This window comes from Chionomys nivalis, chromosome 10 (assembly GCF_950005125.1).
Source record: "Chionomys nivalis chromosome 10, mChiNiv1.1, whole genome shotgun sequence".
In the NCBI taxonomy this organism is placed as follows: Eukaryota; Metazoa; Chordata; class Mammalia; order Rodentia; family Cricetidae; genus Chionomys; species Chionomys nivalis.
In genome coordinates this window covers 14,315,156-14,342,059 of record NC_080095.1, presented here as the reverse complement: position 1 = coordinate 14,342,059, position 26,904 = coordinate 14,315,156, and the positions used below count along the sequence as shown (strand labels likewise).

Genomic DNA, 26,904 nt, shown 5'->3' with positions numbered 1-26,904 from the left:
ATGGAATATTGAGGCCCAGGGCTGGAAGTTGAAAGGCCTGGGTACTGCACCTCCTTGTGTAGACACCTCACTGTCTCTAGATTCCCAGGAAAACTGTGTATGACCAACTGAACCACATCCTCATCTCTGATGACCAACTCCCTGAGAATATTATTCTTGTCAACACCTCTGACTGGCAGGGACAGGTAAGGGGTATAGCTGTGTGCCCTGTCTGCTGTGAAATCAAGGCTTCATATGACCTTGGAAAACAGCAGTCATGCTGGGGGAGTAGGGATGCTGATGATCAGCTGTTCCTATGGACCCTTTGGGACCTGTGGTGAGGGATGGATAGGGACTACCAGGTGCTACGCCAAGGTCATTGTCAGCCTGTCCCTTTTAGTTCCTCTCGGATGTCCTACAGAAGCATACCCTCCCTGTGGTATGTACATGCTCTGCTGCTGACGTGCAAGCTGCCTTCAGCACCATTGTCTCTCGGATACAGCGATAGTGAGTCTGCCATCCTTCCTTATCCAACCCTGCCTGCTTCTTAGAGACGGGATATTTGATCCTGAGAGTCATGATGGTTCCAGATGTGCTGCCCATAAACTCCCCACAGCTCTATTCTGATCCCCAGTGGGTATCTTGAAGCTCATTTTGCCTTCTCTGGTGGACGGCTTCCCTTTACAGTGACCCCAGCAGAGGTCTGGAGCAGTTTCCTGGCCCAGGCAGATCTAGGCAGACATTCAGCTTCCCATCTCCCTTTTGGTGGGGCATCCTGGGTTTGATAGTTCCTGCACTTTAGGGGCAATGGCTCCCTAGAGCTCAGCAGGGTGATCCTGGGCCAGAGACAGTGAGGCATCTGTCCCTCTCTGCCCCACCCTCTTGGGATCGCAGCTGCAACTGCAATTCTCAGCCACCAACCCCTGTGAAGATCGCTGTGGCGGGAGCACAGCATTACCTCAGTGCCATCCTGCGGCTCTTCGTGGAGCAGCTGTCTCACAAGACGCCTGACTGGCTTGGCTACATGCGCTTCCTCATCATCCCACTGGGTGAGGGACCTTGGACTTCTGGCCACCTGTGACTAACCCTGAGAGACCTCAGAGACAGGGACACAGCCTGGTTAGGGTAGAGGTACCAATATGACATACTTCTATTGTTTAAAAATTCACAGTTATTCTCACTATATTGGAAAGTCATGTGTGCCAGACATAGTATTATGCCTGCTACCCTAGCACTTGGAAGCTAAGAATCGCAAGTTCAGATCAGCCTGGAACCAGGTTATAGAGTAAGACTTAAGTCTACTGTCACTTTCTGTTCTTCTCTTTGACAAATGTCCTAGTCGTGTAGAATGTGTTACCTGGCAAACTAGTGGTCTACCACTGCCATCAGCTTTGGTTTCTGTCACCAGAAATACAAAGCAGTCTTTATAGGTTATGACCCTGTGCACTTGAATTCCAGTAGCCATTTGGAGTTCTATAAAACACATTTGTTCACCAGTAGTGAAATTTAAAGGCAGCGCCTCACCTGGGGCCCTTGTCTTGGCTGGCTTTTGTCCATCTCATTTGCCTTCCCTGGTAGAGCAACAGTCAGTGGGGACTTTGTCATAGCTCCCTTGGCAGGCTTACAGCAGAGGGCTCAGGACAGCTGGGTTGTCTGGGGCTGAGCAACTCCATGTGGTGATGGATTTTCTGGGGCTCCCAGGCTCCCACCCTGTGGCCAGGTACCTGGGCTCTGTGGACTACCGCTACAACAACTTCTTCCAGGATCTGGCCTGGAGAGACCTATTCAACAAGCTGGAAGCCCAGAGCAGTGGTGAGGCCTGGGCACTGTGTTGGTGGGGGGGGGGGGGCTGCCCCATGCATCTACAGTCCTTGCATTGGAGAAAAGGCCCCTTCTCCTGGAGACTCCCATCGCAGAGACCCTATGTCTCAGGGTCCGCTGTGGGACAGGAGGGGGTGTTATAGGACTTCCCTCACCCAGCCTGAGTTTTTAGCCTTGCCATGGGGCATGACATTGGGAAGGGGCAGGCAGGAACTCCAGAACTAGCCTCAGGATTTGAGAAGAAACCATGATGACCCAACCTGGGACCATTGTGGGTGGGCACTTGAGCCAGAGGCAGCTAGCAAAAAGCAGAGATAGAGAAGAGCCAGAGTATAGTGCCTGGGACACAGCCCAGACCCCAGCAGATCCCACCTATTCACCATGCTGACTCTTTGCCGCCTCTGCCTTGTGCAGTGCAGGACACACCAGACATCGTGTCACGCATCACCCAGTACATCTCGGGAGCCAACTGTGCTCACCAGCTCCCCATCGCCGAGGCTATGCTGACCTACAAGCAGAAGAGGTAACATGGTGGACCAGGGCTGGGGCCCCTCTGCTTCTTATAGGCTATGGGATAGACTCAAGGGGCCAGGATAAAAAAAACCTGAGTGTGCTTGCTTAGCATGAACCTACAGTAAATTTGTATTGGGTCAGAACGCCGGGTTGGATTTTCAGAGCCTTTACTTTTGTGCTTGTTAATATCCTCAGTGATGTACTAGAAGGCACTTGTTCCTATAGTTCTCATATCTGGTCGTGTGCTGCCACATGGCTCCTTCCCCACAGGTCCCCTGACCCTACTTTGGCCTTTGAGTGAACAGTCAGATCATGTTCCCATCTACCCAGAGTTGGGCAGCGTTCAGGAGTTGTGTGTGAAGGACTGGACAGAGTGGGTCTTGGCCTGGACATAGATCTGGGCAGGGCCTCCTCAACACTGGATCTTAGGGAACTGAACACACTTTTCTTGGCTCAGACCTCTGAACAATCTGCTTGTCTTAGTTAGGGTTTTTTTGTTTTTGTTTTTGTTTTTCTGTGAAAAGACACTGTGACCATGGCAACTCTTACAAAAGAAAACATTTAATTGGGTGGCTTATAGTTCAGAGGTTCAGTTCATTATCATTATGGTGGGACATGGCAGTGTACAGGCAGACATACGGCTGGAGGAGTAGCTGGTCCAGAGGCCATAGGAAGTGGTCTGAGGCATTGGGTGTGGCTTGAGCATGTATGAGACCTATAAGCCCACCTCTACATTGACACATTTCTTCCAGTAAGGCCACACCTCCTAATAATGACACTTTCTTTGGCTGCCATTTCCCTTCAAACTACCACATTACCCTTCTAGAAGAGTTAAGTGCACAGAACCTAAGGAAACCTCCTCTTTGGTGTCTAACGTGAGCCCAGCACCCTGCTCAGGAGGGGTAGACCCTGCAGCCAATGACAACAAATCTCTTTAAATTGCATGTGCCACACAATACGTTCCCCAAACTCAAAGACTGCCTGGTAGCAGGGCCAGATCCTCTAGGAACCCTCATCTCCTCTCAGCTGCTGCTCCAGATCCAGGTGGGTGAAGATTCAGCCAGACCACCAGGAGCCATTCTGCTCCTACCTCAGTGTGTGGAGGACTTGTCGCTGCTCCAGGGAGTCCTAATGTGTGTTTTCTCTCTTGGTGGCCTTCCCAAAAAGGAAAAAACACTTTCACTTTGACTTTACCCTGAGGTACATCTCTCTGGCCTATACCCTTATCTGTCTCTAGGCTGGTCTTTAGGGCTTGTTTAGCAGGATCATTGCCCAAGTGCCTCTCCTCTGATGCCCAGGCAGCATTCCTGTTCCTTGAGGAGCAGGAATGAACCCTTTTCTTGGGAGACCTGTACATGGGTTCCTTAGCCCACAGAACCAACCTCAAGGAGTTTGTGCTTCTGAAGCCTCTTGTTAAACCCAGTGTGGTGCTGGCATCTGGACTCCCGGTGCTGGCTTTGCTCCTCACACTTAACAGTAGCAGTAATCTGACCACACACAGCCTCAGAAGGGTGTGGCACTACCAGTGTTGGTCCTAAATTTAAGAGTGTGGAGGTAGGAGGTCAAGGAGCTGGCATAGTATGGCAGGTGCCTTAGCCACTTTCTGCACTATAAAATCAGCTCCCAGGGATGCCAGAGCCATAGAGAGGGTTTTTCTAGTTTCTTTGGGGAGGTAGCCAGGCTTTTGAGGACCCTAAGTAGGGACAAAGTGCTTTTCTTCCCTAAGACGGTTTCACTCTCTGAAAACTTGACTACTCTCAGGTACCCTCAGAGCTACCCTTTTCGTTGCTGAGAGGGTCCTACCCTCTGTCTGCCACACTTGCCTCAAGGTATTTGTCCTGAGAAAAGTGCCCAGGACAGAGTCATGGGTCCAGGGTCCTCATTGCTGGTAGTGCTACCCTTTATCCAAACCAGCAGAACACAGAGGAGGGTTCTTGAATACCAGTTTGCCCTGCTAAACAAGCTCACCCCCCAAGTTAGAGAAAGACCAGCCTTCATCCTCTCTCCTGCCTTGAGGCTTGGCCTGTGCCACCGGCTGTGACAGGAGGAGCCTGCAGCATGCTCTCCTGTGCTGTACTTATATCTAGTAAAAAACCAGGCTCGAGACGCTCTCTATCCCCCAGACCTTCCTCTGCCTATAATACAGTAGTGACACCGGCAATAGGTAGGCACGGGTACCAGCCAGGAACCAGTGAAGACCCATGTTGCTTGGTCTTCCATGTTGAACTCTGGCAGGGTATACCTGCTCTTGCCTGCCTCTTACCCGAAGCTGGGATGGAGCCTGTCCTCTGATGGCAGCTGAGTCCTCAGGTCATACTGGGACGACACATGCTCCAAGGCCCCTGTTCTGGTGCATATGAATGGAATGGTCCTTGAGCCCACACTCTGTCTTTGGCATCATGGCAGTCTTGGGAACAGATCAAGGGCGTGGTTCTTAGACTGCCAACCACTTGACTTCCTTGTGTACCTGTGCTGCAGGCCCTGGCTGCCTCTACACCCCGGCCCTTGGTCAGCCAGCTGTGTCACTGCTGTTGCGCCCATGCTGGTGCTGTCTGCATGGCCCAGGATGCACTATGGCGCTGGTGTCGTAGTTGCTGTACCTATGCCGGTTCTGTCTGCATGGTCCCAGATACAGCTTGGCTTTGAGTTCTGGTAGCTTCTCCATGTTGCGGTGTCTCTTGTGTCTTGTCACACATGGCCTTGTCAGCCCTGCTCTGTTCCCAAATATCTTAGAATAGACCACAGATAAGAGGCTGCTCTGCCATGGTCCTAGAGGGCCCACAGAGCATGGGTAGCCCAGTGGGTTACAGCCCTTCACACTGGGAACCATTATGCTTGTCTGATTTTTAGAGCTTTTGGGGCCTGAGGTGTTATATGAAGTGGACAGAAAAGAGCATGACAGATTGGGGTTAGGAGTCGTCATTTAAAATAAACAAGGGAGACAAGATTTCTTTTGTCAAAACTGCCCTCCTTTGATGATGTAAGTCACAAAACAATCCCACACCAGTTCAGAATTATGAATAATAAAAGGGTTATTTATTTAAGGGGAAAACTTACAGATCACTGTTCTTGACACCACCCAAGTTCTGTTTCCCACAAAGATATGTTACTGAAAACTGTGTTAGGCAGTACCTGCTGCAGTGCAACACCTGAGGGACACCCTGAAGCCTAGAGACAGGGAGAAGCCCGTCTGTCTTAGGCTTCTCCATACTTGACCCGATGACATGGACATCTCTGAAATAGATGCACTGACATCCAATACCAGTGTGAGGAATCAAGGTAGAGTTGAGAGAACCATGCAGAAGTAACTTCAGTTGCTAAAATGCTCTTCAGATCAGGGAATCACTGGGAAGGCAGGCAGGAAGGGCATGAAGGAAACAGGACTAGCCCTGCTGTCAGGACACAGTCTGACTGCTGGTGCAACAATACGCTCTAAGCTGAGCCCCTCAGAGATTCTCCGCATGGCTAGCCCTAGTGGGCAGTGCATGGCAGGAGGACAGCATTCTTCCTGTCAGCTCCTGACCGCAAGCCCTTGGTATCTTAATGGCGCGTGGGCCATGAATTCCAGGACAAGCTACTGTTTTGACAAATGCTATACAGAGTTAAGTCCAGACAGTATCTCATCCAGTCAGCTACTCAGACTTGTCCCAACCCTGCTCAAGCCTCAGGCTACACTTAGATGTTACTATTAGAACCTAGTTCTCCACTTCAGCACCTTAGCCAAAGCTGTAGCCTCTAGAGATGACTGACTTCACCTAGACTCAGGAGGAAACCTCCATGTACTGGTTTTGGGAAGGGCAACTCAGTCACTGGAGAAGGCCCAGTTCTGGATTCCATGGGGCATGCACATGGCAAGGAATTGGCTTGGTAGGCCTGGAAACAGGCAGATGGACAGGACTGAGCAGGCACCTGTGATAAAAACAATTTCCCTCAAGGGTCACGAGCTCTAGTGTTCTCTCCCCAGTCGCAGGACTACACACCAACTTCCTTGCAGGAGTGCAGGAATCCTCTGCTTATCATTATATTGACATATGGGGAAAAAATCCAAGTATTAGCCAAGTCATCCAGGGGCCTTTCTGTAGTGACAAAGAGTACCTGTGGGCAGGTGATATGACTGAGGGCCATGGTGGGTAGGGGTTAGGGATGAGTCGGCTGGGCCCCTGGGCCGAAGGACAGCTGAGATTGGGGTATCCCAGCAGGGAGTCTAACTGTCTGTTTTTGCTCCCAGCCCTGATGAAGAATCCTCTCAAAGGTTCATTCCCTTTGTTGGGGTGAGTATCACCAGCTTCATTCACTGGAAACCTCAGCCTGCCAAGGCTCCTGTCATAATGGAATGCTTTTATATTAGCTTATACACAAGAACCTTCCTCACCGTGTGAGCCAACGAGGGCTGCTTAATTCCTTGCCATATAACCCCCTGCTTCCTTCCTGCATTTTTTGGTCTGGGAGCTTTTGGTTCCCATAGTGAATACATGGGAGTATAGGTCCCTTTTCTGGGAGAGATGTATCAGGCTGTCAACTCAACACAAACGAGGAGGCTCAGTCCTGTCTGCAAGATGAGGATGAGCCTCCTGACATAGGCTAGACATAACCGAATGTGGAGTTTCAGACTCACCCCCAGTTCTGTTTTCACCGCCTTTTTTCATCTCTAGCGAGGTTGTCCTGCTATGAGACCTCTAGAGCAACATAAAACTTGATTCCAGGCAGCCACAGCTATCTCCATAGCATTCTGTTCAGGGCGCTTTCTGTAGTGACAGAAGTGCCTATGGGTACCTGACATGGCCGAGACTGAATTTGATATTGTAATTCACTCTGAATTGACACAGCATCATATGGCTACTGGCCACTGTGCTGGGAAGTTCAAGCCTGAAGCACTCTCTCCTTGCCCCATATAGTACTGTGAAGCAGCTCCTGCTTCTGCATCTGTATTTCTCCTGCCAGCACCTGACTCTGATGGATGTCTGGACTGGCCAGTCACATGCACATGGGATTTGCCACTGCCCAGAGCTGGGCCATGCTCCGTAGATGGGAGGATGCTGGGACCTGTTTCCTGTTCTGGGCAGTATCAGGGACATAGAAACCTCTTAAATGAGCCCCAAGGTGGTGCCTAAGCAGAGCTGTGGGACTACTCAACCTCCCCACCTGCCTCTAGCCAGCATCTATTACTTCCCAGGTTGTGAAGGTTGGAATTGTGGAACCATCTTCAGCCACATCAGGTAATTTCATCCCTCTCTGAGAACTGCTCAGATAGCCCTCTGAATTGGTGGTCCCTCTGGTCTTACGGACCAGCACATTTCTACTGATTTTCCTATAACAAAGCCTCAGAACAAGGCAAACTAGGCAGTTCTCCCAGCTAATAGAGATAATATTCTGCCCTCCACATAAGCTACTCTGCCTACTTTACTTGCCCCGAGAGCTGCCTCTCTAGCCCTAGTCCAGGCTCCAGCTAGCTGTGTGTGGGGCCAGACCAGAAGGCGGTCTGACCACTGACCTGTGACTCCTCCCTAAAGGAGACTCGGACGACGCAGCCCCCTCAGGCTCCAGTGTGCTCTCTTCTACCCCACCGTCTGTGTCTACGTCTCCTGCGGCCAAGGAGGCCTCACCTACTCCACCCTCCTCCCCTTCAGTAAGCGGAGGCCTGTCCTCCCCAAGGTAAACAACATGGCTCTCTATCATGACATCCACCCGTCGTGTTACGGACTTGGTGACGGAATGGTGGAGATCCTGTGAGGGATCCTTTGGGCTGGGTCCAGTTCGCTGTAGCGCAACTGTAGGAGCAGTGAAGGAGGTAATGGATGTTTTCAGTGAGTACTCCTAAGGGTGGGAGTCACTGAGCCTGAAAGTACAGCACAGGGTGGGCTGTTAAAAGAGGAAATGAGGGAGGAAATGCAGGTGACAGCTCCTTAGGCCCCACACACGTGAACTGAGTCCTACCAAGCCATCTGAGTCTTAAGCAGAACTCAAGACAACCAAGTTGAAACTGGGGAGTTTTGGGGTCCATGGTGAGCATGGCCTTAAGGTTCACTATGGTTGCTGGCTCTTTGTCAGAGCTCGTCTAGCCACCTGATGTCACCAGCCACTCCACCTCTGATGAACCTATTATCTAGGCCCCAGGAGAGTGGCAATTTTGCCAGGGCCACAGGCACTAACACTATTATCCCGAAAGACAAGTGGGCAGTCAGCTCTGCAGAGCTTCTCATAGTTCCCCGGCACTGGCCAGCAAGTTAGTAGGTAAGACGCTAGCCACACCTCCTTGCCTACAGTGGCACAGTGACATCATGAGTGTGAGTACTTCCCTCTGCCTTCCACAGCCAGGGCACCGGCGCTGAGCTCATGGGGCTGCAGGTGGACTACTGGACAGCAGCGCAGCCTGCGGACAGGAAGAGAGATGCCGAGAAGAAGGACCTCCCCACCACCAAAAACACGCTCAAGTGCACTTTCCGGTCCCTCCAGGTCAGCAGGTTGCCCAGCAGTGGCGAGGCTGCAGCCACACCCACCATGTCCATGACCGTGGTCACCAAGGAGAAGAACAAGAAGGGTGAGGTGGGAATGTACTGAGCAGGGACAATGGGAGAGGGGTCTCTGTGGTAACTATTGGTGATGGGGATATCATTCCCAACCCTTAGCAAATTCCTGGTAAATTCATTGTCATGAGCACACACCTCACTTCAGAAGGGGTCGGCAGTCAGACATGCTTTGACAGCTGTGGCCCCTGAGTTGTGGCTATCCTGAGCTGTGAGGATACTGAGGTTCTGGGTAGCTTCTGGCTTCAGGTGGAATATCAGGCAGGAGGGTGCTGTATGTGGTCACAGCAAGAAACTGAATCCCAGGTGAGCAGGGGCCAGCCAAGTCCCCATGGCTACTGTTCTCCCATCCTGCCTGCTGCTGGGGCTCTGACCAGCTTGGCCCTGAAGGAGCAGTGAATCAACAGCGGGGCTCTTTTCTTCCCAGTGATGTTTTTGCCCAAGAAAACTAAGGACAAAGATGTGGAATCTAAAAGCCAGTGCATCGAAGGCATCAGTCGGCTGATCTGCACAGCTAAGCACCAACAGAACATGCTTCGGGGTGAGCATGGGCCAGGGGACTCCACAGGGTGCTGGGGGAATCAGTCCATGACCTAGATCCTTTTAGGTTCTTCCTGTAAAATGTGAATGCAGAGCAAAACAGATAGGTGGCTTCTCAAACCCAGCACAGGAACCAGTTGTTCTTCTATGAAAGGCAAGCTTACAGGTTCACACTTGGAACCAGTTGTTCTTCTATGAAAGGCACGCTTACAGGTTCACACTTGGAACCAGTTGTTCTTCTATGAAAAGAAAGCTTACAGGTTCACACTTGGAACACATTTTGATAAGGAACTTGCATACATCTAACAGCCTTTCAAGTTCAAATAATGTTTCAACCTTTTCTGTGTTTTTATTGATTGATATGGTAGAGGGTTGTTAGAGAGTGAACCTAGGGTCTCAAACATACTAGGCAGATAATTCTACCATTGAGCTATATTCCCGGCCCTCCCTTTCTTCATTTTAAAGATTAGTTTTTGTATCAGTATCTTACAGAGGCTATTCTGTAAGCAGTGCACTCAGAGTGAGTTTTGGGTCCTTGAGTCTTCCTCAGGCTCTCTGGAAATGCAGCTGTTTTAAGTAAGACCCTGTGAGGTGGAGGTGGCATAAATGAGTCACGCCTGGCTGAAATACAGCTTAGACTGTCTTTGCCACTAGTCCCTTGGGAAGTGAACCCACTATGGCAATGAGTCCTGGGAGGGCATGTGGTAGAAAGGGCCTGGTAAGCATAGATTACTCTACCCCTGGTAGCAGCCCACCATCCCAGGTGGTTGCCTCGCCAGGCAGGCAGATGGTGAGGTGTCCTCTCCCACAGTCCTCATCGATGGCGTGGAATGCAGCGATGTCAAGTTCTTCCAGCTGGCTGCCCAGTGGTCTTCCCACGTGAAGCACTTTCCCATCTGCATCTTTGGACACTCCAAGGCCACCTTCTAGCCCCACCCACGGAAGGGCTGGCACAGGACGATACAGGGGCCCGTGTCCTGCTCTGTGTCAGCCATTGATGGAGGGACAGCTGTGTTTCTGTTAACTACTCTGTGTGGTCACTACAGAGACAGACTCTTACAAACACAAAGAAACAGTCTTAAGTATGAATGTGCTCATAGCCCAGAAATTAAGGGGAAGCTAACTAGCTCCCTGTGGGCCACCGGGTAACTTTGCTCTGCTTATTAACCAGACTATGTGGGCAGTGGAAAGGCTGGTGAGAAGAGAGGTGAGCTCTGGTCTTGTGAGACCCCAGAACTGCACACGAGAAGTGCTCTTGTCTTTGTCCTGTCTGTTCCTGAAGTCAGGATTCTGCTCTCCTGGGGAGCAGGGGGCAGGGTGCAGCCTGGCCAAAAGCTGAGAGTAAAGAGCATATTTGGTCTCCTAGCATGGGCTGGTGGCCCCTGGCACTCCATGCGTGGTTCCCAAAAAACTCCAGCCTTATGGCGGAGGTTTTATAGTAACAGATCTTTCTGATGCTCTCATACATTTGACGATGTAGCTGCCAAGCAGATGTTTTCTTGTGAAGTCCCCTTGGGTGGAGAGCCAGCAGGAGCTACATACCTACCCCTACCCCTCTGGCTGCAGTTCCAGAGGCACTGCTAGGCTTCTGCAGATTCTTCTGCTCAGATAGGTGGTCCTTGCAAATTTCCCATTGTCTATCTTGGAATGAGAGACACTGCTGGGGTCTGAGACCTGGCTACCATGCCCTTACACCTCTATTCTGCCTGCTGGACAGGAACATCTAGGACTGGTTATGTGGGGTCTGAGTTGAAAATCAAGGTTGTGAACTGGAAACAGGCAACTGGAGGTGTGTGTGTGTGTGCGCGCGCGTGTGTGTATGTGTGTGTATATGTGTGTGCGTGTGTACACAAGCACACGCACGCAGTGAAGCCAGTGAAGGCTCCAGCAGGCTGGTCTAACTACAAAGGCTATCCAAGGATCTATCCCATCCATGCTCCTCAAAGTCACATGGATCCATTCTTGGTGGCAGCTCTAGCCTCCACCACTTTCCTGCTCAACAGGAGAGGGATGTGCTGGTCTGCAGCAAGGATCATCCTGACTGTACATGCCTCACCAGATTCATGAAGGGGTTCACAGCCTCAGTCTTAATTTTCTCCCTGAAGTGTCAGATGGAAGAGTGCCTGCCCCCTTGGAAACTGGCACTCTCAGGCACCCTGGTGGTGTCTTAGCCTTGAGAACTTCTAAGAGAATGCTCAGAAAATTACGAATAGGGCAGGCCGAGTTTGAGGATTCCTCGCCTTTCCTGGGATGAAAAAATGGCCCATTTTCTATTTACTTACTTCCCCACCTCACCTTGCTGAAAAGAGTCCATTTGTCCAGGGCAAGACCCTGGACTGCTGCTGGGATCTGGGTTGGGCCCTAGATCCCTGGGTTCAGGGCTCAGTGACAGTGGAACCCCTGGTGAAGAGTGCTCTGGAAAGATCTGTTACAGAGTCAGGCCACTGTGATCCTTAGAGCTTAAGAGCAGAGCCCGGCTGACCGACCCCTGGAGTTTCCTCCCAAAGGTCAGCCTTGCTAGAAAAGATTAGGCCTAGAGGCCTTGGGGCCAGGGTTTCAAGCTCATGCCTGAGGGCAGCCCCTTTCTGGAGAACTCTTTCTCTTTCCATGCATTCTTTTTTTTTTTTTTTGGTTTTTCGAGACAGGGTTTCTCTGTGGTTTTGGAGCCTGTCCTGGAACTAGCTCTTGTAGACCAGGCTGGTCTCGAACTCACAGAGATCCGCCTGCCTCTGCCTCCCGAGTGCTGGGATTAAAGGCGTGCGCCACCACCGGTCGGCCCATCCATGCATTCTTGATTGGTTCCAGAGGTCTGACTTTATATACAAGTCCAAGTCAGTAAAGCCTGAGTACTCTGCACCCACTACTATAGCAGTAATCCCCTGAGCCTCAGTTTCCCCTTTGGTTAAAGAGACATGTCCATTTTCCTTGCCTACCTCGTGGAGCTGTAATGAGGATTCATAGAGAAGTACTTTTGTCCCTTTGAAGGATGACTAGACACCAAAGCCCCCTGACAGGTGTCAGGTGAGAACAGCAGTGTGTGTGTGTGTGTATATATATATATATATATATATATATATATATATATATATATATATATATATATATATCCCACAGGCCTTAGCCCTGAGGCCCTTAGAGCCTTCCAGTCTTAGGTCACTGTCTGTCAGCACTGGTTCCTCTTAGACCTGGCCACACAGCCTGTGTGGATGGGAAGGTCTTATTCCTGTCAGTTGGGGACGCTGCCTCTACCTTCAAGTTAGTCCGTGCCACTACCCTCTGAGTATGCAGCTGGGTATCATTGTATGGTACCAGAGCTGGGAAAGGAGGGGCTGGCCCTCGGTTCCTGTGCAATGGCTTGTCCTAGCCTTACCCTGAAGGCCTCACTTATGCCTCTAGCCTCCATCTCAAATGAATTCCTTATAAAAATGTCCCAGCACTTATTCCCTGAGCCAGGGTACTGGACCTTCACTTGCTCTCCAAACCCCCACGCCTCCGGAGACTGCTGTGTCCTGGAAAGGGGCCAGCAGAGACTGACGGCCTTGCGTGAGGATGACTCCGTCCACTTTTGAAGACGGTCCAGCGCGTTGTGACTGATTTCTAGGGTGTCTGTATGTGTTGCTAGTTTGTTTGTTGTTTTTAATGGAAAGGATTCATGTAAATAGCTTTTTGGGAGCAGATGCTGATCTGTCCCATGCGACCATCTGGACGATTTCAAGGTGCTGAAGCGACACTAATAAACTGACGGCGCTCAGGCCGCCCACTGGTGTGATTTCTTTCAATGTGTTGGGGCCACGCGACTGGAGCGCGCTGGGGCGCAAACAACGAGGGGCGGAAACGGCAGCGGAGGGCGGGGTCTGTAGAACGGAAGTCCGTTCCTCTTGCTTAGGTTTTTGTAGTCAAGTAGGTTCCAGAGTCGGCTTCTCATTAGTCTGAGGTTACTGCCGCTCTACTAGGCTGCCCCATTTATCTGGACCCAATTGAGACCTCGCAGCCCGTGACCCTCCACTCCCGATGCAGACCCTTCTGTGCCCTACCCCACCGGCTGATTCATTGTCAACTGGATCCCATTAAGCCTTCCTCATTTGTCCGGGATCCTCCGGACCTTTCCCTTCCCCTGTTCGAGCTCTGCTCCTGCGTGGGAGCGGGTGACCCAATTATCCACATCTTACCGCTGTCCCTCAACTGAATTCCACGGTTCAGGCCCTCCGAGAGGGAGAGAAACCGAGTTCAGGCTCGGCCCTGTGTGGTCGGGTCGTCAAGTGACGGAAGGGAGGCGGGCTGAGTGCAGGATTGAGAGCCTGTCAGGAAAGCAGACAATCCCTACCAGTGAGAGCAGAAAAGAAAAGCATGTACTTTTACTGAGCTACTGATGTCCCTGGGGGAACTGCTGGTGTGGAAGGCAGTGGCCGCAGGAGCTGAGAAACTCAAGTGAGGTGCTCCGCTATTTGGCAAGAGTAGTCGCTGCCTACAAGGTGGCCCTAGGAGACCTTCTGGCAGCCAGAACCCTAGAAGTGCGCACTGCAGCCAGCTGTTGGTAGAGATGGACGGTAGGCAGCAGCGCCCCCAAAGGAAGACGCTACAGTGGCAGCTTGCTCAAGAGCAAGGGCACCAGTCCCCTCCACACGGGCCTTCAGCAACTTCCAGCCAGCCAGATACCAAGAGCAATCCTCAAGAGGACCTGCAGACCCAAGACTGGGTAAGCAGTAGGAGGCTCTTCCGAAAACCCAGACTTAGATGAACTGATTGGGAAGGGCCAGGGAGACCTCTGGGACAAGAGGAGAGGACTGAATGGGACTGACAGAAACATGCAGTTTCTATTTCCAGGGATCTCTTTCTCCAACCACTCTGACTAGGCTTGGGGGTAGACTTGAAACCCTTTAGCTTCCTCTGAGGTCAGGAAGAGGATGCCACACGTACCCATCTCAACCCTCCCCAGTGTCCTCAACCCTGGACAAGGGAGTATCACTAAGTAGGAGGGAGAATGAGGTCCCCACAGCAAGGAAGTGTCCTCTGGATAGACATTGGTCATCACTGAAATGTACATGGCAGCTGTATTTGTGACAGCCTCAAGCAGTATGCAAACCCTGATCAACCGTCACCAGATGGCAAGCACTGAATTGTGGGTAGGAGAAATAGGCCCAACTGTGCAGACCCCTAGGACACTCCCTGAGCAGAGGGTGTCATACTATCTGTGGGTATAGTCTCTACTGAGAAAGAATTCAAAGCCAGACCACATCAGGCAAGACTGGCCAAGCTCAAGCTAGCAGTGTGTGGGTCGTATGGCCAACCACGGAGCCAGGCACTGAAGTGTGTCTACTTGTGTAAGCGCTGAGATAAAAGGTCAATCAGCTAAGGAACACAGGCTCCCAAGCTTGGTGTCATGGTTCACACACTGAGGAGGATCACAAGTGGAAGGCCTGGTTGAGCTACATAGCAAAACACTTTCAAAAAATGAGCAACAACGAAAAAGAGGGGTCCCAAAGTCACCAGCATGACTACTTTTGACTTCCTCAGCATGTCCTCCAGGACCCAGTGCTTTGAGGCCCCTACAAAGGTGACAGGTGCTCAGACCTGACCTTTACAGTGCTAACCAGTAGACCCCTCAGCTTTTATGAGGCCAGCGTCTCCACAGTGCATGCTAGATTGTAAAGCCACTGAAGTGTCTGTTGGGTGAGGTTTGCTCAGGAAGAGGGCCAGCTGCAGGGATTCTGTATGGTGAGGTTCTTCTGGGGAAGAACAGAATCCTGTGGCTGACGGGACCCCAGGATCCAGGTTGGGGACAGTGAGTCCCTTCAATGTGTGCTGCACCTTGGCTCCTTTTGGGATCAGCTCCAATTTGAAGTTCCTCTGCCTCTTCCTTCCACAGTTCTCAGGCCCTGCTAGTGACCTTGAAGGATGCCCAGGCTGCCTTCCCTAACCCTGTCCCGTGTCAGGTTCTCTCCCTTGGTATAGATTATGCTCTCCCTGGTTCTTCCCTCCTCGCTGGCTGTGTCTCATGTTACCTCCCACAGAGCTCCTGACCTGGCTAACAAAAGTCCTTTGTTCCTAGACCTTCCAGTCATTTTCTCTGCAAGTTGTCTTCAGCCCACAATGCCACACATGATACCGCATAGAACTCAGGGACCTTTGGCCTGAGGCAAGGGTTGGAGAAAGCCTTCCTGGCAGAGGGGTCCTCGGGCATCCAGCCACAGCGCAGTACTCTCTGATGATCTGCCCAGTGTGCTCTGAACACTAGGGAGGAGCCGGCAGGAGGACACCTCCTTACCCCACCCCACTCTGAAACTGAGTGGCCAGCTAAGGAACACCAGACATGCAAAATCAGCCTCATGCCGAGACCCTGTGATTGTCCTAGTTAGTGAAAAAGAGTCTTCTGGAATCTTAACACAGCATGGTGTTCAGAAGTCAGTAGCCTCTGTAGCCACAACAGCTGACAGGATCAGCAAGGGAAGATAGTCCTCACTTTTTATGACAGCAGTAAACTTAGGAAATATGCAAAACCTGCTTGAGATGAATTTTACCCACCCCTCCCCCAAAGGATTTCAAAGAGTGTGTTCCTGGAGAACAATGTCAGATTTGGTGGGTTCTCTCCAAGGCATCTCTTCATTCAGCATGTCACTAACCATGAATGCTACATGTAGCTAGGCACGGTGGTACACAACTTCCCAGCACATGGGAAGCAGAGACAGGCAAATCTCTCTTGAGTTCAAGGCCAGGCTGCTCTACACGAAGACTTCAGGCCAGTCAAAACAAAGCAAAATAATAATAATCCCTACATTTCTCTTGTCTTGCAGCTAAGCACATAGGAAAAAATTAAGAATAGCTGGGCTAGCTTCAACGTAGGAGATTCATAAGGCTTTGCCATAGTCAAGAGGAAAAGGTAGCTTAAATAGTCAAGTAGGAAGAAAACAATCACTATTGGCAACAATATATTGTCTGTCTGGAAAATCTACATACACCAGCTTAAAAAATAAAAGGTGAAGGTTGGTTATATGACTATTATAATTTCCTTGTTTCAATACACTAAACCAGGAAATATCATGAAAAGTTGCCATTCACTGTAGCAACAGAAATTACAAGGTCCTTCAGATTATCTATTTCAAGGAATACTAAAAAGTTTTGCCAGATAATACCAAGATCTCCTGTGAAACCAGATCCTATTACTGTGTGGACATAGATGATTTTCGTTTGTTTGGTTGGTTTTGGTTTTTCAAGACAATGTTTCACTGTGTTGTGTAGCCCTGACTGTCCTGGAACTCACTCTGTAGACTAGGCTGGCCTCGAACTCACAGAGATCCGCCTGTGATTAAAGGGATTAAAGGCATGGGTCACCACTGCTGACTCACATATAATGTTTTAAACCTGCCAGTCTGCCCCAAAATAATTAAGTGGTATTCCTATGGGGAGGGTCATTGGTTTGGGTTTTTTTTTTTTTTTTTTTTTTTGGTTTTTTTGAGACAGGGTTTCTCTGTCGTTTTTGGAGCCTGTCCTGGAACTAGTTCTTGTAGACCAGGCTGGTCTCGAACTCACAGAGATCCGCCTGCCTCTGCCTCCCAAGTGCTGGGATTAAAGGCGTGCGCCACCACCGCCCGACTGGTTTGGGGTTTTTGAAACAAGGTCTCATGTAGCCCAGGCTGGTTTTGAACTTGCTATTTAAGCCGATGATAACCTTGAACTCCTGATCCTCCCGCCTCTACCTCATGAGTGCAGGAATTATAATTGTCTACCACCATGCCTGTAGGGTAGGTGCTTTGCTTAGGAGACTCTGACTTGGTCTCAGGAGGTACGGTCAAGGGTTCAGTCAACCACAGTCCTCTGAAAGCAGAATGGAAACTGTACAGTGGCTCCCATCCACAGAAGTCAGTGGTAGACAGTAAAGAGGGGGTTGTTGGAAGCCTGTAGACCCTTGCCACAGGATGAGATCTCCACAGGGTAGCTGAGTAGCCTCAGGAAGGCAGCCAGGCACTGGCTTCCCCCAGTGAGAGGGTGGAAAGGGAACAGGGTAGAAACTGCTAAGATGTTTACATTCTAGTCTGAGAGTCACATCCCAGTTCCCCTGTTTTTGTTTGTTTGTTTGTTTGTTTTTGTGGAGGAGGCTACATTAGTCATTTCTACTTTGTGTGAAAGAGAGAGTTGCAGGTAATAGGAGTATGTATGATCACCAGGAGCTGGTTGTCACTGGGTATGACCATTCTAGAGACTGACTGTCATGTACAGTAATTTAAATGTCTGTAGGGCCTTTGACCAGGCAGTGGTGGAGCACACCTTTAATCCCAATACTCAGGAGGCAGAGGCAGACAGACCTCTGAGTTTGAGGCCAGCCTGGTCTATAGAGCAAGATAGTAGTAGCTATTTTACACTTTGAGAAACCCTGTCTCAAAGAACAAACAAGCAGGGAGGTGGTGGTGCATGCTTTAATCCCAGCACTCGGGAGGCAAAGGCAGGCAGATCTCTGTGAGTTGAGGCCAGCCTGGTCTACAAGAGCTAGTTCCAGGACAGGCACCAAAGCCACAGAGAAACCCTGTCTTGAAAAACAAAACAAAACAAATGTAGGCAATCTGTTGCTGATATGTTCATACATTGAAAAGAAGCTGTGCAGCACTTAAAAGAACAAGGTTTTATTGGCCCTAAATCCTAACACAAAAAGGTGATGTGGAATCAGGAGTTGGATAGATGTACCACCACCAGGACAAATGCTGAGAAGTTGACCTCTGAGTAACTCTAGGGGCTTACTTTCTGCTTACCATGGAATTTCAAAGCAGAAGTAAGTTTTTCAACAAGCGGTATTGGAGTGGTTGCTGGCCATTTACAGGGTAGTAGAATACAGCCCTGCTTTTGAACACACATGTACAAACACACCGAACTTAAACTGAAAACTGCTTTGGAAGAATCTGTATTTAGAATCCGAAATGAGAAATGCTTTTCTCAATTCAAACATCATGAAGGAAAAACCCAACAGATTTAGAAAATATCGTGTAAGCAGAGGTGGAAATGTTAAATGACAGCCAGGAAGAAATGTTTATAATATTTACATCACTGAAATATTTACTAGCGAGAATCTATGAAGAGATGCTAAAACTGAGGAACCAGCATAGCAGCCCCTACCTGTAATCCCAGCACTTGGATGGATGCTGAGGCAGGATTGTGAGTTCAGGACTGGCCTGGGCTACGCGCCAAAAATTCTATCCACAAAACAGCAGCAATGAGAAAACTATCTTAAAAGTTGCATGGTATGGGTCTGGAGAGACAGCTTGATAGTTAAGAGCACTTGCTGCTGTTGCAGTGGACCTGGGTTTAGTTCCCAGCAACCACATGTACCCTTTATAACTCCAGTTCCAAGAGTGTGGATATCCTCTCTGGCATCCAGCAGCAGACATACATGTGGTGCACATACATACAGGCAAGCAGACACTCTTTCCTTTTTTGTTTTTTAGATTTATTTATTATGTATACAACATTCTGCCTCCGTGTATGCCTGTACGCCAGAAGAGGGCACCAGATCTCATTACAGATGGCTGTGAGCCACCATGTGGTTGCTGAGAGTTGAACTCAGGACCTCTGGAAGAGCAGCCAGTGCTCTTAACCATTGAACAATCTCTCCATCCCCCCCCCTTTTATTTTTACAAGGAGTAGTGGGCTGAAGATGTAGCCACTGGTAGCCACTGGTAGCCACTGGTAGAACATTTGCCTGGTACACACAATGTCCTGTGTTTGATCCCACGCACCACACATCAAACATGGAGATAAAAAAAGTGAGTGAAGTCTGGCTTTCAGTTCCCAGACAAACAAAACCCACCTAAGTGAACACTGAGCGTGAGTACATTGGTAGAAGTGATGTCGGTGGCTGTGCCTGGGACTAATGAACGCATACGGAAAGTGGTTTTTCCAAGAACCTGTTTATGAATATTATCCACTATTTTCTTCTTTAAACCTCATTTACCTGTCTTTCCTAATGTCATTTTTAATCATTTTTTATTTTTATCTTATGTGTTTGGATGTTTTGACCGCATGTATGTCTGGTGCCCTCCAGCTCAGAGGAGGGCATGGATCCCCTGAAATTGCAATTGGTTACAGACAGTGGGGACAAAGTAGGGTGCTGGGAATGGAACCTGAGTTCTCTGCAAGAACAGCAGTGCTCTTAATTGCTGAGCCATCTCTCCAGCCCCTAGGTTAAATTCTTGGGTTGTTTTGTTTTGTTGCTTTGGTTTTGTTTTTTGTTTTGTTTAGTTTCTGAAACAGGCTTTCTCTGTGTAGTCCTAGCTGTCCTGGATCTCAGAGTTCCACATGCCTCTGCCTCCTGAGTGCGGCGTTAAAGGTGTGTACCGTCAAGCCTGACTCTGGTTGAATTCTTAAGTATGTAATTGTTTAACCAGAGTATGAGTTTAGAATGTTTTCCTTCTCCTCTTTTCCTTCTTTGACTTTTGAGACAGAAGCTATGTAGCCCTAGCTTCCTGGCTCTCCTGAAATTTGCTGTGTAGACTAGGCTCGCCTGGAACTCACAGTGTCGGGATTAAGGAGCTTTCTTCCAATGGTGGATTCAAGCTGCACATTGTCCTCAGAGGGCAGTTCTGCTCACACTCTAGTGGATCTGCTCTCATGTTCTATCTAAATAAATATACATTTCAGTCCCAACTTTCTTTGTCCTCAAATGTTGACTTAGAAAGGGTTGCCCAGTTCGATAGGAGTATGTTATCTCTGGTCGGTAATTTCAATCGTATTGTTCTGTGGCCTCATAGTTATGAGCTCCAGGGGCCTGGTGCAGATCCATTTTGTTTGTGGCCTAGATCGTGTCCAACTTGTGTGAATGTTCCACCTGTTTGGTGAGAACGGGGGTAAGAGCTCTGAGCATATTCTCCTATGTTAGTTACTTTAATCTTTAGCTTTAAATTTTTGCATTACTGTCTATGAAACATTCATGTGTGCTGTTGGGCGGTGACTCAAAGCCTGCTGTCGGCTCTCTTGCTGATGGTCTCGCCAGCAGTGTTTGCAGAATGTACACATGAAGTTAATACTGCACACGTGTTCACATGTACACATGAAGTCAATACTGTACACATGTACACGTGTTCACATGCACACATGAAGTTAATACTGCACACGTGTTCACATGTACACATGAAGTCAATACTGTACACATGTACACGTGTTCACATGCACACATGAAGTTAATACAGCACACGTGTTCACATGCACACATGAAGTTAATACTGCACACGTCTTCACATGTACACATGAAGTTAATGCTGTACACATGTACACATGGTGATAATACTGTACACATGTACACGTGTTCACATGTACACATGAAGTTGATACTGTACACATGTACACATGCACGTGTTCACGTGTACACATGAAGTTAATGCTGTACACATGTACGTGTACACATTTACACATGTACACATTAAGTTAATACTGTACGCGTATTCGCATGTACACATGAAGTTAATACTGTACATGTGTTCACATGTACACATGAAGTTAATGCACACATGTTCACATGTACACATGAAGTTAATACTGTACACGTGTTCACATGTACACATGAAGTTAATACTGTACACGTGTTCACATGTACACATGAAGTTAATACTGTACACGTGTTCACATGTATACATGAAGTTAATGCACACATGTCCACATGTATACATGAAGTTAATACTGCTCCCCCACTCCTGCACTCCAGAGACTGCTGCTGGTCTGTCATATAAATTGGGGCCTGGTGCTGTACCTCCCACCTGTTCTCTTTCTCCATATTCCTGAAGAGGTATATTACACTGGTTTTGTTTATGTGTGCCTATTTGTGTGTGTGTGCTCATGTTTACATATGTATGCATGTATCTGTTGGTGCCTGTTGAAGTTTTTGAGCTTTAAAGACTCAAAGGTGGTTCGAGACCAGCCTGGTCTACAAGAGCTAGTTCCAGGACAGGCTCCAAAGCTACAGAGAAACCCTGTCTTGAAAAACCAAAAACCAACCAAACAAAAAACAACCAAAACCTCAAAGGTATGGAAATGACTTTGCACACTTGCATAGCACTTTGGTTAGGTAAAATTCTAGGAGAGAACTTTTTTCCAGGCCTTTGCAGTTCTCTCCCTGCCAGCTTTCAGTGCTACTGTGTAACGCCATAGATCATGTAGATGTCTGATTCTCTGTACTTGCTCTGGTTTTCCTGTACGTTGCTAGGCATCTCTATATAGAACCACCCCTGTGTCATTTTTATTTTTGAAAGTTTTTTTGTTAAGATTTATGTATTTTGTATGTATGAATGTTTTACCTGCATATATATCTGTGCACCGTGTGCATGCCTGGTGCCTGTGGAAGTCAGAAGAAAGCTTTGGATCTCCAGGAACTGGAATTAAGAGACAGGTGTGAGTCGCTGTGTGGGTACTGAGAACTGAACCCAAGTGCTCTTAACCACTGAGCCATCTCTCCAGCTTCATTTTCAAAAAACTGAAGATCTTTTTCTTCTTGCCAGTGTTCTGAAATGTCAGCATAATGTATTCTGCTAAGGCTGTTTGCTCTGTCTCTGGGGACAGAATGTGTGCACGTCTGTGCTTTGCTTTCCATCCTCTATCAGTTAGTACTGTGGCAGTGATGCTGTGTGATGGGTCTCTCCAAATGAAGCCTGAACCCATGTTTTCTCATTTCTTGGTCAGACGTGGGTTGATTGTCCAATGTGTGCCTCTCACTCTCTAAGGTCTTCTGATCCTGCCTTTCCTGAGGTTGCCGCATCAATACAATGAGCCTAGCATGTGGCCTCATGTCTATGTGTCACGTGAGGAGCACATCCATCCTCAGCCAGTGTCTCCAGCAGAACAGGAGCTACTCCAGCAAGAAGTACTGTGCCGGCATAGTGCTACAAGAGGGGTGTAGCCCCCACAAAGTGGCTAAAGAACAGGAACAGCTGTGGATCAGCTTCCCACTGAATATCCGTCTCGCCAAGTCACACTCTCCACACCCAGGGTCATTGCTGTCCTCCGGATGGCCACCTCCACATGCTTCTGCTCTTGTTTCATTTGTTGCCTGTACCCTACACCCAGAGGCCACAGTGATAGCGGAGACCTGGGATCTCTCTTCTCTCTCAGCTAGCTAGCAGCTCTGTCCTGCTCTTCACCTTGGGCTTGTGATACTGGCGACTTTGCATGTATAGGTGTTCAGATAGCCTTTGTTAGCAGCTGACTTTGCTGTGGCATGATCAGGTAGGTAGGCATCTGGCTTTCAGTGACTGCAGAACCCTGCTTTTCAACAGAAGGAACTTGTATGGAGTAGACTAGGGAAAACAGAGTAAACTAGGCTGCAGGATGGGATGAGGGCCTGTGGACTTCCACCCCTTTTTTTTCCGATTTAAACAACAGGAATGTATTGTTATATACTTCTGAATACAGAGGTCTCTGAAGAGAAGGAATCAGAAACGTTGATGTTACCCTTCTTGGACTGGCATCAGTTGGGGCTTCCATAACAAACCACGGTAGCTTAGGCAGTATGGAGTGCTGCTTCTCAATTCTAGGGGCTGGCAGGTCCAGGCCAAGTCCAAGTTTCTCACAGATTCAGGTCTGGAAAGGGCCCACTGCTTGGTTCACAGAAGTTGCCTTTCCCTGTGTTTGAATTTGTGGGGCATGAGTGAGCTCTGTGGATCTCTTTCTGATGCGCTAGAACCTAACCCCTCCCCTGAGGCCTTCCTCCTTGTCCAGCACCTTGAAGGGGAGACCTTGGCCTGTGGATTTTGTGGAACACACATCTGGAAGCCTGGCTTCTGAGGGTTGCAGGAGGACCTTCAGGGGGACCCTTCTTGGCTTATAGATCATAGTCTCCTGTGTTTCTCTGTACCTTCTCCCAGTACATACCTTGGAGTCAAATGTTCACTTTTTTCCCTCATATTTTTGTCATCAAAGCTACTGTGTGTGTGTGTGTGTGTGTGTGTGTGTGTGTTGGTGCAGATTCTCGAGATGGATCCAAGGACATGAACATGACCTTGGTCATGCACATGCTAATGGTGCGTTCTATCATGGAGCCCATCCAGCCTCTTACTGAATATACCCTTGTTGTGAGACAGATTTCCAGGTCTCTTCCACTGTCAGAATCTACATTATCTCCATTCAGTATCTCCTATTCCACCCCCAGTCCCCAGAGGCTCTGCTCTACTTTCTGTCTCAGTGAGTTTGAGTTTGACTGTTTCTAGACCAGCAGGGTCATAGAAGCTATGGAACATGTGCTTTTGGTGGTTGCTGTTTCACACAACAGCATGTATCAAATTTTTAAAATTTATTTATTTATTATGTATACAATATCGTGTCTGTCTGCAGGCCAGAAGAGGGCACAAAATCTCATTACAGATGGTTGTGAGCCACCATGTGGTTGCTGGGAACTGAACTCAGGACCTTTGGAAGAGCAGGCAATGCTCTTAACCACTGAGCCATCTCTCCAGCCCCTGTGTGTCAAATTTTTTAATTGAAAAATTTTTATTTTTTTAATTTTTAAAAATTTATGCCAGGCGGAGGCACATGCCTTTAATCCTAGCATTTAGAAGTCAGAGGCAGGCAAATCTCTGTAAGTTTGAGGCCAGCCTGGTCTACAGAGTGAGTTCCAGAACAGCCAGGGCTATTTCACAGAGAAATCCAAGAAATCCTGTCTTGGCAAACCAAAAAAAAAAAAAAAAAAAAAAAGTGTGAAAGGTGTGTATATATGTGTGAATTTATGTGCACCATGTGCATGCAGGTGGCCACAGAAGCTGAATGGTGTGCGATCTCTTTGAATTGGCATTACAGGCAGTTGTGAGCTGCCTGAGGTGAGTGCTAGAACTGAACCCAAGTCCTCTGCAAGAGCAGAACACACTCTTAACTGCTGAGCTAGGTGTCTAGCCCCAAGTGCCTGCCCTCCCTCCCTCTTCTCTCCTCTCCTCTCCCCTCCCCTCCTTCCTCTCTCTCTCTCTCTCTCTCTCTCTCTCTCTCTCTCTCTCTCTCTCTTTCTTTCTTTCTTTCTTTCTTTCTGTTGAGTCAGTAATGTTCCATTGTCTAGGTAGAGCCACCCTCCACAGGCACCGGAATTGCGTCCATGTTTTGACTGAGCGAATGAAGCTGCTGTGGACATGGGTGTTCACACACCTTTCCAAGTCCTGCCTTTAAATTCTTCTGGGTCGGTCCAATGGTCTGGAACCATTGGATTGTTATGCATTAATTCTTTCAAGGTTTCTTGAGTAAGGATGTCCTTCACTTGGTGTCTCATCCTGCTCCTTTTCCATCCAGAAGGTGCCTAGGTGTGCCCCTAAGTGGGCAGTCTGGAGGGACTTCTACAGACCACCCACCATGGCAGGGCATCCTGTGACTTATATGTGGACTTTACCTACAGCCTGTGCCAGCTTTCTTGCAAGTCACCCCTTCCAATCTCCTGTGTGGTGTGACTGATGACCCTCATACCTGTTTTTAAAACTTTGTTCATAGCCGGGCAGTGGTGGCGCACGCCTTTAATCCCAGCACTCGGGAGGCAGAGGCAGGCGGATCTCTGTGAGTTCGAGACCAGCCTGGTCTACAAGAACTAGTTCCAGGACAGGCTCCAAAACCACAGAGAAACCCTGTCTCAAAAAAAAAACAAAACAAAACAAAACTTTGTTCATGTGTGTTCAGAGTGTTAGTTTTCCTCCTAAATCTCTTTATAGACTTTGATATTTTTGTTTGTAACTGAACCCAGCCTTTAAGATCACTTTCTAGGGCTCTTAGGGAGGAAGGATGTCTAGGGTTGATCTTTGAGAGCTGATTTTTTTTGGGGGGGGGCACCAACAGGTTAGCTAGCTTTGTAATGCCTCTGGCCCAACCCCACCCTCCACTTTGGAGTACTTTGCCAGAACCACTGTAATGTCTGCATAGTCCAGGGACAGATGTAACAGTACCCATGAACACCTGAGGGGGCCCATGAAGTGCTCAGGTAAGCCAGTGTGGGCGTGTAAGAGCGTATTGCCTTCCCCACTAGCAGCTCTCCCTGAAGCACAGTGAGGGGGTCAGGCCAGCCTGTGTTTCAGAGTGAGGCAATAGGAGGTGGAGACCTAGCTCAGACGTGAGAAACTGAGTTTGGAGGTGACCATGCGCTCTGTCCCCACAGGTGTGTGAGCCTCCAACGCGCAGGCGCCCAGGTAGTCGCTGGAATATCAGCATCGACGAGCGCAGACGTCTGGCCATGCTGCATGCGCAGGACAGGACAAACACGGCCAGGGCCCCATCTAGAGACATGCTGGGCCTGCACCTCCCGGTCCGGCCGACTGTACCCTCCCCATTGACTGGGTCTGCCCCAACCTTTCCCAACCAGGTCCCTGAAACCATGGGGGGTCACCCGCAGGATATTGAGCAGATGGTGGCCGAGCTGGTGTCTGAGGGTGTGGACAGGGATGTACTCTTCCCTCATCCGCAAAATTCCGCCATGTACCACAACACCTTCCAGAGCTTCTTGGCCCGGGCCACTCCCCTCTGGCAGAGCGAGAATTTCGAGGCCCAGACCTCAAGGTCACCACCCTCCTAAGAAGGATCCCTGCTTAGCCCAGTGTATGTTGTCCAGTGCCTTTCTTTGTCACCACATGACTTCCATACCCCTTGTGCCCTCTGTGGGCGTGACCCACCCACAAAGGGCAAACAGGTCAGGACAAAGGTCTCAGGACTCAGGAGAGCTGCCCCTCCTGGAAACCTGGTTGGGAACTAACTACAGGAGAGCCATGGAAGGGAGAGTCGGACAGAGTAACTTTCCGAAAGAGCCCCTGCTCTATGGGGCATAATGGTGACCAGCATTTGTGGGCCTCTGAGGAGGTTAGATTGCCACACAGACCACCGACTGCTTTGCCAGCCTCATTGAGCAGCTGCCCGAGGAGGTGTGAGATCCCTGCCATGTCCAGTTCCGCCAGTAGGGGTTTTCATGTCATGAACCATTTGAGACTCCGGGATCTAGCTTCAAGATCAAAAGGGATGTGTGACCTGGGAGATACTATGAGAGGGACCTAGTGAGGTTCTAGAACTGACCATTCCAGACAGTGAACTTGGAGTTGGACAGGCTAGGAAGGCAGTGTGCACCATACAGTAGGTTTGGGGTAACATAAGGAGCCCTGTATCTCACTTTGTCTTGAGGTTGGAGGACCTGCAGAGGGGTTGGGACTGGGGTGGTAACACAAGACACATGGAGGGGTGAGGGGCTGGAGGGATGGCTCAGAGGTTAAGAGCATTGTCTGCTCTTCCAAAGGTCCTGAGTTCAATTCCCAGCAACCACATGGTGGCTCACAACCATCTGTAATGGGGTCTGGTGCCCTCTTCTGGCCTGCAGGCATACACACAAACAGAATATTGTATACATAATAAATAAATACTTTAAAAAAAAAGACACATTTGGGGAACATCAAGCTGCAGAAGAGGCAGTAAAAGTGTCGTAACCCCAGTCTGTCAGAGTGTTTATATGGGGGCACCACAGACTGGTAGCGGTGGCCTGGCTTCTGTGTGCATGAGTCAAGAGGAAGTGATAGATCCTGGGTTCAAGTATGGGCATGAGTCAGAACTGTGC

The 26,904-nt window shown here is 49.1% G+C and overlaps 2 protein-coding genes across 5 annotated transcripts in view; both read left to right on the top strand.

Moving 5' to 3' along the window:
• The window catches only part of Pacs2 (phosphofurin acidic cluster sorting protein 2), a 65,675-nt gene extending 53,218 nt beyond the window's left edge, over positions 1 to 12,457 (top strand). For 2 of the 4 annotated variants that reach the window (XM_057782184.1, XM_057782183.1), the window contains exons 14-25: positions 81 to 185; positions 380 to 486; positions 874 to 1,028; positions 1,681 to 1,791; positions 2,215 to 2,323; positions 3,481 to 3,513; positions 6,542 to 6,584; positions 7,487 to 7,529; positions 7,824 to 7,965; positions 8,625 to 8,851; positions 9,265 to 9,378; positions 10,189 to 12,457. In XM_057782184.1, the coding sequence (XP_057638167.1) occupies positions 81 to 185; positions 380 to 486; positions 874 to 1,028; positions 1,681 to 1,791; positions 2,215 to 2,323; positions 3,481 to 3,513; positions 6,542 to 6,584; positions 7,487 to 7,529; positions 7,824 to 7,965; positions 8,625 to 8,851; positions 9,265 to 9,378; positions 10,189 to 10,307 (1,308 nt within the window). In that variant the 3' untranslated portion in view covers positions 10,308 to 12,457. The remainder of the gene's footprint in view (positions 1 to 80; positions 186 to 379; positions 487 to 873; positions 1,029 to 1,680; positions 1,792 to 2,214; positions 2,324 to 3,480; positions 3,514 to 6,541; positions 6,585 to 7,486; positions 7,530 to 7,823; positions 7,966 to 8,624; positions 8,852 to 9,264; positions 9,379 to 10,188) is intronic. The other 2 variants (XM_057782186.1, XM_057782185.1) reach the window with 1 other exon arrangement.
• A 1,460-nt stretch (positions 12,458 to 13,917) lies between these two features.
• On the top strand, positions 13,918 to 25,881 carry Tex22 (testis expressed 22). Its single transcript, XM_057782115.1, has 2 exons — positions 13,918 to 14,073; positions 25,468 to 25,881. The coding sequence occupies exons 1-2, from the start codon at positions 13,918 to 13,920 to the stop codon at positions 25,879 to 25,881; spliced, it is 570 nt and encodes a 189-aa protein (XP_057638098.1).
• Positions 25,882 to 26,904: the final 1,023 nt, after the last annotated feature.